The sequence below is a fragment of the Astatotilapia calliptera genome, chromosome 14 (genome assembly GCF_900246225.1).
Source record: "Astatotilapia calliptera chromosome 14, fAstCal1.2, whole genome shotgun sequence".
NCBI classification, from domain to species: domain Eukaryota; kingdom Metazoa; phylum Chordata; class Actinopteri; order Cichliformes; family Cichlidae; genus Astatotilapia; species Astatotilapia calliptera.
This window is the reverse complement of record NC_039315.1, coordinates 22,397,224-22,409,727: the sequence shown is the minus strand read 5'-3', so window position 1 is coordinate 22,409,727 and position 12,504 is coordinate 22,397,224. Positions and strand designations below refer to the sequence as shown.

The following is a 12,504-nucleotide window of genomic DNA, read 5'->3' as shown; positions in this document are numbered from 1 at the left end:
CAAAGTGTCACAGAACACAGGGCACAGTGTGACGTTTTTCCATCTTGGATACCACTTGTTGCCAAACACACACACAGACACACAGAAAATCTGCAAGCTGCCGTGTTGGACACCCACTTCTCTTTCCCCCTTTTCTCCTTTCTCAGCTCGGCTCCTTCGCTGTCACCTCCTTGGCAGGTTACCAGCGCACTGTGGCATATAAGCCTGACAAACCTTTGTGCGTGTCCCAATTTTTTCTTCTTTTTTTTTTTTAAAAGCTATTCAGGAGCACAAGCGTGCCCGTATGGGTCTGTGCATGCGTGTAAATAAAGTTTCTGAGTTGTGAAAGCGACACAAACCGCAGAGATCTAAGCTTTTCCTCGTGTCCTGCAGAGACACACCCTTTGCTGTGAGTCAGGCACATATTGCACACACTTTCTATGAAAAACTGGAGCAAAATGTTAAATGCGGCACAGACACTGACACAATATTTCCTCGCATGCGATTCAGTTTTGAATGTGTTTCATTTCCTCGGCCGGTACACAGAATAATTGTTCCCATTCTTACGTCACAAAGAATTAAAGCAGTCAAAGGATGTAAGAATAGTCACATTTTATATAAAGTTATATACAGCATAGTTACATACATACAAATATAAAGTCTCCTCCACTTAAACTGAAAAGATTGGATATGCTTTCAAATATCGCGCCTTTACAGATTGCAGACATCAATAAAACCCTAATGTGCAGTCTTGAGGCTGCACTGAATGCCACAGGAATGCCAAGGTAAGCACAGCGCTGCTCGATGTTTAAACATTAACACATACTGGCATCTTTTCATCACCAAGTATGTGATAACAAGTGATAATAATACTGGATATGAGCCAATCTGCTATGAAAACCATCCCGCTCAGATGGAGGACAATGTGACCGGGAGTAACAGCAACTCCAGGTCTGCACGGTCGAGGACGCTTACGTCCTGTTTTGTAGTGTAGCTGTGGAAAGGAACAGTTCAGCTCGGGCTCAATGGGCACAAAAAACAAGCAAACAAACAAGCAAACAAAAAAATCAAGTAATGAAATGGTCATTTTGTGGGTGTAACAAGGAAAAGAATTTTACCCTCAGCATGTGTAGCAAGACTTGACTTTGTTTCCCACGCACTTAAAGGAATCTGCTCCCTGGATTCTAGAGTTCAATGTTTTTTGGGGGAGTTGTTTTTGTGTGAAATACTTGCGTTAACCAGCAGCCACTGTTGGCGTAGCTTAACATTAAGACTGAATACAGGGTTATACGAAGACAGCCTGGTTCTGTACAAAAAAGTGAGAAAATCCAGCAAATGAACGGGTTGTATCTCTTGTAGGTGGACTGTGTTTCCATGGAATAAGCAAAGCAGGCAAGGACATGTTAAATAAACCTTACTTCAAGTGCTGTAATGATGGTGCTTGTGATTCTTAATCACCGGCTGACGATTAAATAGGTTTGAGCGCTGGAGATTGTTAGTGCTACGCAGGAAAAGTTGAGCAATAATCCGTGGGATACTGACAGAATCTGTGAATGATCTAAGAATTTGTAGCATCTGATGTCATCAACAGCGGTAAGAAAAGCAGTTTTTCTTGGTATCAGTCTCATTTCGGTGGGAGTGCGTGGAACCAGTTTTCGGATCAGGCACCGGTGGCTTGTCGGTGGAAAGCTGGTTCTTCCAACAGAGCTAGTCTGCTTTCTCTGCGTCCAGTCTTTGAGCAAAGATAAACTTCATTCTAAAAACATAAGAGTGGTATCAGTCTTCTAAAGAAAACCCTCCCCTAACCTTTTCTGTCAAGCGTCACATTCAATATCACATGAAAAATCTTAGTGGTCACCGGTCAACAAAAGTCCCTCAGTGCTGTCGTTCTCAGCAACACTTTGAAGGAATGATATTTTCCAAAGGTTTAAGTGCATTATTATAAAACAATACCGCAAATCTAATAAGTGCAATTAAATCGTAATGTGGTCCGCTTTGAAGTACACTCAAGGGATTTAATAACACACCACTCTACTTTTGGCCCAATTTGGGAAGAGTTTTTCTCTATTGTGGGGTTGCTTTTTTGATAATTCCCAACATTTTATTTTAGCAAAGAGTGTCACAATGCCTTTACCCAAAGTACCCCAGATGGCCACTCCTCTATCAAACACACCCAACCCTATGAAAAAGCCATCATAGGTTTGGAAAAAATCCCATCTGGGGCAACCTGACCATGATCGTCCCATTAGAATGACAGAGGCAGGGCGGACCGCCAGACAAGATGCCAATGAGCAATGAGCCCTGATCTCAACCACATGAAACCTGTGGAGTTCCTCTCCACAGATTCAGCAGCAACTCTGGGCTGCACTGACTGAAAAGTGGGCTGCCTTCCCACAGTGTTCCTGTCCATGAAGAGGTGTACTAGTGCCACAATCAATGCAGATGGCACATTCATTATGGACTGTCTTTTTTCATACCTGCAGTTATGTCACTTCAGCAAAGTATGGTGCTTATATTTTTTGGCTTTTTTTTGTTCATTTGGTCATTATTAAGTTAGGATATCCATTAAAAGCTAATGGGAAGCAATATGTGAGTGGACATTTGCATACCACTCAAACTACACCAGCAAATTTACAAAGAAATGCAGTGGTGTGGTGTAAAATCCCTTGAGCGTACATGAAGTACACTCCAGTACTTTAAGTAATGTATAAACATTGCTTAAGTTGTGACTTCATGACAGGTTCTCTACCAGTTTAGACAACACTGCATTTTAAAGAAAATGTGCTACATAAAAAGAGACTGCGTTTTAAAAAGATACAGCATGTATGATACTTCATGAAGGCTACCTCAGATCTTTAAAAGACGCTCCAAAATATCCCTGTGACTTAATAAGAGCAACACACACACACACACACACACACACAAATAAAAGTGTTTTCATCTCTAAGCAAATGAAGGCACAGCTCTGGTATCAAGGCTCCAAGAAGCAGTCCATTCCCTCACAGCACAATGCCGTCTGTGTTACAGGTCAGCACCTCGTTATGCTGGACCTGCCCCATCTGCCGGTGGAACAGTCCCTGTTTCTGGGTCCTCCAGCAATGGTTGTTTCGTCCCAGTGTGATACTCTTAATGCTGGGCAGATGGGTCAGCATGTTAGCTGGCAAGGATGCTACGCCAGAACCGGTCAAATTCAGCTCCTGCAGAGAGTCTAGCCCACTAAACACTGTGGGGCTCAGGCTCTTGAGCTTCGGGTTGTTTGAGAGATCCAGAACTTGCAGGCTCTGGAGACCTTTGAAGCCCATTGGCCTGATGTGTTCGAGTTCGGGGAGGCCACTCAGAGATAAATAAACCAGATCTTTCAGCTGAGCAAAGGCTCCCTCTGTGATTTGTCTGATGGGGTTTCCATCCAGATTGAGATACCTCAGAAGAAGTCCCGCCAGGCTCGGCACGCTCGACAGCTGGTTTGACGACAGAGTTAAGCTCTGGATGTGTAAAACTCGGCCGTACAAAGCAGCAGAGACTGAAACAAGCTTGTTTTGAGACAGATCCACACTAACAGGTTCACTGTGAACCTTGGAAGCAAACACCTCCAAGTCAAACTCCCGGAAGCTGTTGTGGCTGAGGTCAACTTCAACCAGGGGGAGCCCAGAGAAACAGCTCGGCGAGAGGCTCTCCAAGCTGTTGTGGCTCAGATCCAAAGACTCCAGATAACGCAGCTTGGACAGTGCGCTGGGGCTTATCTGGAAGTATGAAGGAAGGAAACAAGTTAACAAAGATAAAAAGAAGGAATAAACACTGAGCAGTAAGCTGCAAGTAAATATTTTCATTTATTTTGTGAGACTGGTGGAGCCTGCACCATAATGGGACCAGAAAGGGCAAATACTTGAGCTGTTATCTCTGACGCTAGAAGAGGTGTTAGCTACAGAGCTGCATGTCCATTGTGCTCCATTAGCGGTCCAGTGAACTGTGAAAAAGGTTTTAACTGGCTTCGTCTATCTCTCTCAACACCCCGCTCTGTGTATCAGGCTCCATCAATTTTGTGTCCTTAAAAACTTGAGATAACACTCCAAACTAGCTGGCAGTAGGGAGCAGGTCTGAGCTGCGTATGTCTGAATCTAAGTGAGAATAAGCTGGTAGAATTTACAAAACACTGCAGATTCAGCCCAAGTTATAAATCTTTGTTTAAAAAACAGGCATAAAAAATTTGACTTTGACTAGGCCAAAAACCTTCATTTTGGGTTTTTTTTTAGCCATTTAGAGGCTGACTTGCTGGTGTGTTTCAGATTATTGCCCTGCTGCAAAACACAAGTGTGTTTGAACTTCAAGGCTTGAACTGATAGCCGGACATTCTCCTTCTTTGGAATCTTTGGCAAATCATGATTTAACAGGGGACAAATCCCTTGTTACACAAAGCCAGGTAGGTTTGGACAGCTTTTTTTCCCATAAGAAACATTCATTTAAAAACTTCATTTTGTATTTACCCTGGTTATATTTTACTAATATTAAAAATTTGTTTGATGATCTGAAAGAAAAAATAAGAAATCAGAAATGAGGAAAATACTTTTTTTACAGCACTGTACCAGAAGATTATTACACTAGTACTATAATCCTCCCAATTGGAGCGTTGGCGTGCTCGATGGGTTTAGGTTAAACTTTTAGGTCAAACTATTGTAACTCTTGAACTACTGGCTCAATAACAAAACTTCCAATGGCTCCTGAAAGCAGCAACTCTGTGCTTTTCAGTGATATAAGGGTCATTACGGTAATCCCAGGCAAGATGCCACATCAAAATCTGGGCAAATAACACAGAAAGCAACACAGCAAATGACAAAAACAAAACAATTAAAAAAAAAAAAAAAAAAACAGTAAAAAGAACCCAAATGCCTGAAAAACCACCAGTAAAAGTTTAGTCTTTAGTGGGTCAAGGACATATATAGGAGTTCTTTAAACTACTTACCTTTGTAATGTGGTTGCTGCTGAGGTCCAAACTGATGAGGGTGGTGTAGCCTGGACCAGCCAACATAGTGTCACTGAGTGGGCCCATTTCATTGGAGGACAGGTCCAAGTGAGCAGTGTCCAGCGGGATTGGTATGGGCATGGAGGCGCTGGGTCCCAGCCCTCGGCAGTCCACTTTGGTCAAGCTGAAGCTGTCGAAGAGACCAAAGCTTTCCACTTCACAATGGCAACCAGGATGGCAGTTCTTAACGCCGCTGGACTGGGCGTCCGCCAGCAGCGAGAGACCGAGCCACAGCAAGAGAGCCATTATTCTCTGGAGAGAGAACAAATTCACTATTTACATTAACAGCCCTCTTAACAACACTCCTGCCTGCCAGGTTAAAAACGGTTCCTGGGCACAGTTGCCATCTGGAGAAACTGCACCTCTCACTCACCATCAAATCCAACCTTGCATGAACTACCGAACAGAGTACCTGGATTTTAGAAATTTGAGGAGCTGTGAAGGCTTTTGTATAGCTCTGAGAAAAAGACTTCACGCTTTTATTTGTGCAACTTGAGTAGCCCCAATTTCCCCCTTCTCTGTCTCTCTCCCTCTCTCTTTTGGCTTCCCAATGGGTGTGACCTAATTTCTTTGATCAATGAGTTCATTTGCACTTTCTTAGTCAACTCACTAGAATGCATACGCATAGTTATAAAACTGAGTGTATCGTAAATCTTTGATCCATTTTGAAATTAGGGAGAAAAAAAAATAAGAGAGATGTGCCCACATCCTCTGAGCCTCGGTGTATTAAGAAGACACAGTCAGAAACAATTTCTCCTTCTGAAATGCTATTTCTATGTGACTGCACTGTAAAGCACAGCAAATACGGAAAGAAACTTTATAAATGAAATGACTGAAATTTAAAAATTGCTCCACAATTTTAGAAAGCTTTAAAAAGAGAATAAATTGCAGAATAAATATATAATCATCCAATAAAAATACTGCAAAACTGAACCAAGACCAAACCAGAGAATAGCCAGTCATACCTATATTCAGCTCTTGTGTGCTCCCTCTGTGTGTATCGGAATGAATGGGAGCTTAACAGTGTCTAGTCACGCAGTTCAACTAAGGCAACAAGTACACTCACACACACACACACACACACACACACACACACACACACACACACACACACACACAGAAAATGGACAGAGGTTAAGAGTTGTGTAATAGTTAGAAGTGAAAAGTCATGGTGAAGTTGTTGCATGCATTACACAGAAGAGTATGTGTTAAAAGATAAAACCTGCAGCTTTGCACCAGTATAGCTATGAGAAAATGACACCCTTGCCCTCCTGTTTTTAAATAAGTAAACTAGAATAACTGTCATGTTGTTACAAATTTAAAAAAAAAAAAAAAAAAAAACTCTTAGAAGTTCCACTTTTTTATTGGACATTACCAAGAGCACAAAATTCAGTATGAATGCATTTAATTTTAAGGCTTTCCAATAAATGCAAAATGCATTTTCAGTAACACCTAGAAAGAGTTAAAATTTATTTCCCTTACATTATGTATGATCGTGAGGAGCGTAGTTACACATTACTTGCTGTTTAACATATGCGTGCCGATTACAACGGGCTCAAAGTCTGCTCAGCCAAAGCCGCTCACCTCTGTGCAGTGTTTGGCTGTTTTGACCCCTGTACACACTGCTATTGGTTAATCTGTAAAAGCGATAGAAAGCCGTGACTGTGCGTTCCAAGTGCGGACTGTGCACGTCCCCCGAGCTGCACGTTTTGACCAGACATGAAGGGGCACGTTGGAACGCTGAGTTCTTTACAAGCAGCACAGTTCACATGCAACTTTATTTTTTTTAAACTAAAAGGCTCATTCACCCAATCACACACACTCACATAGATGCATCAGGAGCAACTTGGGAGTTCAGTATTTTGCCCAACAGTTCAACATGCAGATGCAAGTAGCCACAAATTTGTTCATCCAACTTTCCAATTGGTAGACAATTTACCTCCTAAGCCACAGCTGCTAATGAATTCATTCAAGAAAGATCTCTCTGAGTCTACATTTAAAATCTTATGTATGAAAACTGATTGTCATAAAGAATGGTTTAGGTCTACTGATTTCCCAGTTGAAGTGCATTAGCAACACTGTTTACTTTCACGACAAACAATTTTTATCATTGTTTTTTATCAATGGCTTTTTTTCCCCCAGATGAACACAAGAAAAAAAATGAAAAAACTTTGATGAAATGTACGACACTTTTGTCATCAAATAAAAACTAGATGAAAATATTTTGGAGATACAAAATCCAATCAGAATATCTTTTTTTTTTTTTTTTTTTTTTTTTTTTTAAATGGGAAATGGTACAGCTGGCTCCACCCATGTGTGGGCGGAAGAGAAGCGCAGACATAAGGACAAAATTCACATTTAATATCAAGGAAAATAAGACTAGGACTAAAACCGAATCAAAATTCATTAACACTGGTTAGCAGACCATAGAGAGCTAGTTTCTATTAGTTTCAGACTTGGATTTAGTTTTTATTATTTATGATTGTGTGGAGGACATATGTCAGAGGCAAGATTTCAGCACAGGTATTACAAAAAAAAAACAAAAAACAATGAAAGCAGTTGACTCTCAGTCTTGTAGACATCTAAAGTCTCAAAAAGCAAGTCCATGAATGTCTCATAAGGCAAGTTTTGATCAAATTTAAATTTCTTCCAAATTTTTGTAGTTCACAGAATCCTTTCAGTTTATTTCAATTTTTTTCAAAAGGTCTTTTATATTTATTTTAGTTACCTAAAATGTTTTTCACATCCAGTTTTAGTAAACTAAAATGACCTTGGTCTGTTGTCAGATGGAGGCAGTGACCAAAGTATGTGGTACAACCGGTCTGTGGGCTACTCGTGCTTGTGCTGTTGCTGGTTCACCAGCCAGGCGTGGAAAACAGTGAGGTTATAACACATAAAGTCCTCAAGTGAGTGTTAGAAGCAATGAAAGCACTGCTGCCACCGTCTGTACTTTTCATACTGTCCATCCATCCATTCGCTTCCGCTTATCCTTTTTTTCAGGGTCGCGGGGGGCGCTGGAGCCTATCCCAGCTGTATTTTTGATATTCAATGTTTTTTTTCCAATAAGCTCAATTATACAGGTTTTTTTTATGAGTTTACAGGAGCACATTGAACACCCCTAGATGTAGGCTCTACGTAGGCACACGGACACAGAACTTTTACTTCAGCCCAACCTGGAACTACAGAGAGGAATGCTATAGGCAGACTATGGCTACGTCCACACTAATGCATTTTCGTTTGAAAATCGTTTTCTCATCGTTTTCTCTCTGTTTTGGCCTCCCGTCCACACTGAGACTGCGTTTTGAAAACGCTCTCGAAAACGAATACACTTGAAGACGGTGCTTCGCGTCGCAGTGTTGACAGCGAAAATGGAGACTTTCGAAAACGATGACGAATTTTAGTCATGTGATGCAGTCATGTGACCAATTCAACAAAGATAGCGGAGAACATTATACAGCAGTTGTTTTGTTTGCTCTCAATTTTGACAGCCCTATTAAAGATTGATATCAGTTTGTACATGCTTCAAATAATTTAATTCTCACTCTTTTGCAACTTTGTACTTTTGTGTTACTCGCAGCAACAACTCCACCTCATTGTTAGTCCATTTAAAAAAAACTTTTGCCACGACGTTTCAACGAGCCAGAAAGTAAATAAACGGCAGACAGAAATGAGGCAGGCCGAATCTTCTTGCGTTTCACGCATGCGCAATGCTGGAAAGTAAGCGTTTTTGGCTATTTCAATGTGGACGCACAACTCTGTGAAAATGACTGAAAACGCTAGTGTGGATGCGGAGCGTTTTCAGATGAAAACGTCATTTTCAAATCTATCCGGGCTAGTGTGGACGTAGCCTATATGTGGAAAACTGTAAAACCAAGTGCTCTTCAGCAGTTTGTCACTTCTGTGGTTATCCAGCCACTTTCATCAACCCTTCTCCCCCTCCTCCACTGTTCGCTCCCTCCGCATTAGTGCTGAACTTTCTGCGCCAGGTGTGCTTCCCAGCTTCTTGCCAATAAATCTCAGCTAACAGCAAACCACTGCAGGCAGCGCCTCCAGATCAGACACATTCTAACTGCTGCAATTATCCAACAGCAGCACGAGCTACAAAAGCCCCCCTGAGAGGGCAATTGGCAAAGGACTGTGAAATCAGCCTCCGACATGTTCTCGCTTTCAGAGGTCTTCTCACACCTCTTCATCCCGTGAAAGCCGCACATTAACCTCTGCTGGCCCCTGAGGACTTATCAGCCATTAGTTATATATGAACACATGCACAGTGATTATTTTTATGGGATCAATCTTATCTTTGCAAGAGTTTTGCAAAATATTATCACACTGTTGCTCAATTTGCTGTAGTGTGATCAGACTTATCAGATAAATGTGTCAAAAGTCAATCGAAAAGCATCGCTTTTATTTGCCTGCAAGCAAAATCCTTGTGCAAGTTCAAATAAAAGATTTTCTACTATGTCTTCTTTATCTAAATGTAACCAAATTTGTAGAATACAAATATACTGCAGGCACATTTTAAAGCGTTACTTATCTAACTATCTCTCTATTTAGTCCTCCCATTTAAAATGTATTCATTTCCATCTGAGTCAGACCTCTTTGAGCCCCCAATGCATTTAGCATCCTCCAGTGCTCTGATGTATTCGTTATGTCACTGAGACTTCTCTGTCCCAATTTAATCTTCAAGCTGAAGACTAAAAAGTGTGTAATTAGAAGATGGATGCTGCACTAATCCTTTTAAGCCAAATTAATGCATGACAATGAGGTGGAGACGAGAAGTTTGAATTAAACCAGCACTGCTTAAGTGTTTTAAAACAATTAGGTGCCAATGAAACGCCAGCAGTTCTGGCGAATAAATAAAATCTGAGGCAAAGACACTAATCACATTCATCCCAATGCACTCTGAAAAGCTAGCAGGACAGTACTTCAGAATAAAAATAACTCGCTGGATGTTTATCTGGATGGCCTCTTTACACAGGTAATTGTAGTATGTGATCATTTTATACACATATATATTAGTAGAAATTACCAAAAAGTTTACAAGGCTGGTAGAATAATCATCAGCAGGTACAGCATGAAAATGCTGCTTACATAGCCATGCAGCAGTAATAGTAATCTAGTACTGTAGCCAAAACTAGCTGCCTGAGACATCAGTCAGTTAGTATCAGCCCATTCAACCAGGAAAGATTAACTCTGGGTAGTTTAGAAGTAGTGTCATTCTGCAATTTTCATAGGTTTACATCTCTTGACTAAGCAGGTACTAAACACTAAAATAGTCTTTATCTTGCCAGCTCCTTACAAGGTCGGTTTTATATTTGATAACACAAATATGGAGGAAAGAAAAAAAAAAATCACCAGATAACTCCTCCCCTGCATGTACTCCCCCCTGCATGTACTCCCCAGGTGGTATCCTCTCCTAGACCATCCTGACTATTTGGAGAAGGTAATTTAAGCTGCTACCCCTTTCCCCCCCAACAGGTCACCACATCACATGGTCTTTTTGTAGTGCTTTTACTGCTTTTAGCTGTCAGTGTGATTAGAAAAATGCTACAAAAAGTTGAATTCACTGCATCACATTACCTCTGCCTGATAAGATATAACACTTCTATACAGCCAGAAGATGGCAATAATGAATAAAGAAATTAAGAAAAAAAAATGGAAAAAAAAAACCTAGTACAATAACGTCAGTATGGAATTTCACAAACCTAAAAGGCTACGTCTTTGATACCGCCTGTGGATTTGTTGCTGCTATACAAATAGTACAACCATGCAGGAGGACATGCAAAGGGTTGGTGTGCCAGAAGAGGATGCTAAGGACAGGGTGAGATGGAGGCAGATGAGCCATAACCAAAAGAAGAAGATGAAAACACAAAGAGGAAAAACAGGCAAAGCCAAACACAATTACAGCAAAGGAATTTTGAGAAAAAAAACTACTAATAATAACAAATAGGCGATCTAGCACAAACCTTACTGCTGGGTAGCGCTAGCATAAAAACCCCAAACTCTGCTACAACTGTGCACTGTTGGCCAAACAGTGCTGTTTCTTGAATTGCCCATCCTGAGCGAGAAAGGCCAAATTTCTCCAACCCTGTCCAGATTTAATCTTGTTTTGGCCTGAAGCTGAAATCTGTCAAACAGGCCAATATTTCCCCAGCACTAGCCCAATCATTTCCACCTTTCTAATGCAACTTCAATATACTGTTTGTTCATTTTTTGTGTATATATAGAAAAAAAATAAAAAATAATAAAAATAAAGAATACTCACCGATTTAACAATGACAGTATTGTTGGAGGGGACATAATCAATATCGGCTCCAAAAAAAAATATTGGTCAAGCTCAAAGGAGGGGATTTGGACTGCATCAGTAAATGTGAAGAAAATGTGAGTGCAGAGCTTTTATTTGCTTCTATTTTCATCTATATATCCTCTTCTCTCTCATTTATGGCTTTGTGTCAGTGTCAGAGTTTCTCTTCCTCTTTTTCATCGTAAAAAGCCGACCAAACGCTCGCAAAAAGTGCCGCAGCTCTGTCAGCATTGCCACAACTTAAACCGTCGTGCCATGCCCTGCGAGAGGGGAGGCGGGTACCCACGCACTGCACGGACACCTCTGTCTGCAGATCAAATTTCCTGCAGCTGTACGTGGCAGAGCTGGGGGTGGGGTGGGTTGGGGGGGGGGGGTCTTTTGCTTAAATACACTAGAATAACTTTAAAAAAAAAAAACCTCACATGCTCATTTCCAAGAACAGTTTACATACTTTTATTGCCAACCCCGCCCCTCTCAGCTGTCACTGCAGCTCTGCGTGTCACCTCAGCGCGCATCGTTCACAGCAGACAAGCACCATAAAGTTTATTTCTCCCTCTGTGTCCGGACAGCATGAGCTAACGACACGCAAGAGCCCGGTCGGGTCAGTCGGGACACCAGGGGCGGTTTCTTAAACAGAGGCAAACGTGAAATCTGAGCTGGCCAGATGTCTCACCCTCCTCTGCTCAGGGCTCTCTGTCCGACAACATTTAACAGCTTGGAAGACAAAAAATAAGCAGACGAAGAAGGGAGAGGGCAAAAAAGAAGAGGGGGAAAACGCGACATTGTTACTTTTCTCATTACTCTGTGTTTCCAGGAACTTACTTTGGTGCCTTCCATCCAGGCAGTCCGCTTTTCGGCTGCTTTTTTTCACTTCACCGCTCCCATTTTCCAGCCCCCCGCCGCTCTCTCGTGTCCCGCTGGCTCGTCTGTCTGCTAGTCGTCATGAGCTCTGCAAAACCCCTCTGACAGTATGCTCTGCTCCGCCGCAGTAAACTATCAGGAGCTGGAAACACCGGGACACACTCGTCTGTTCCCATCCTCCTCCATTCCGCTTTAGCGCCCACTTAAAAAAAAAAAAAAGCTAGCTAGAAAAAAACAGCACTCTTCCTGTTTGTTACCGCCAAAACAAAATGTTTCAAATAGAGCTTACAGAAGAATTTATTACATTTTATCGACTATATTAGAAGCACGGGCCTTCAGGATG

At 41.5% G+C, this 12,504-nt stretch overlaps 1 protein-coding gene across 4 annotated transcripts; it reads right to left on the bottom strand.

The window, feature by feature from the left end:
* Positions 1 to 576: 576 nt before the first annotated feature.
* On the bottom strand, positions 577 to 12,354 carry tsku (tsukushi small leucine rich proteoglycan homolog (Xenopus laevis)). 4 transcript variants are annotated; one of them, XM_026192782.1, is made up of 3 exons: positions 12,123 to 12,354; positions 4,937 to 5,248; positions 577 to 3,719 (listed from the first exon to the last, which is right to left on the bottom strand). In XM_026192782.1, the coding sequence occupies exons 1-3, from the start codon at positions 12,135 to 12,137 to the stop codon at positions 2,979 to 2,981; spliced, it is 1,068 nt and encodes a 355-aa protein (XP_026048567.1). In that variant the 5' UTR covers positions 12,138 to 12,354; the 3' UTR covers positions 577 to 2,978. The 4 variants fall into 4 exon arrangements, with proteins under 4 accessions (XP_026048567.1, XP_026048570.1, XP_026048569.1 ...); XM_026192785.1 differs by lacking the exon at positions 12,123 to 12,354 and adding an exon at positions 11,262 to 11,595; XM_026192784.1 differs by lacking the exon at positions 12,123 to 12,354 and adding an exon at positions 5,962 to 6,043.
* Between the last annotated feature and the right edge of the window lie 150 nt (positions 12,355 to 12,504).

Coding starts and splice junctions, on each gene's coding strand:
- tsku (XM_026192782.1), bottom strand. Junction 3,720..4,936: donor GCAGCAACCACATTACAAAG/GTAAGTAGTTTA, acceptor TCATACTTCCAG/ATAAGCCCCAGCGCACTGTC.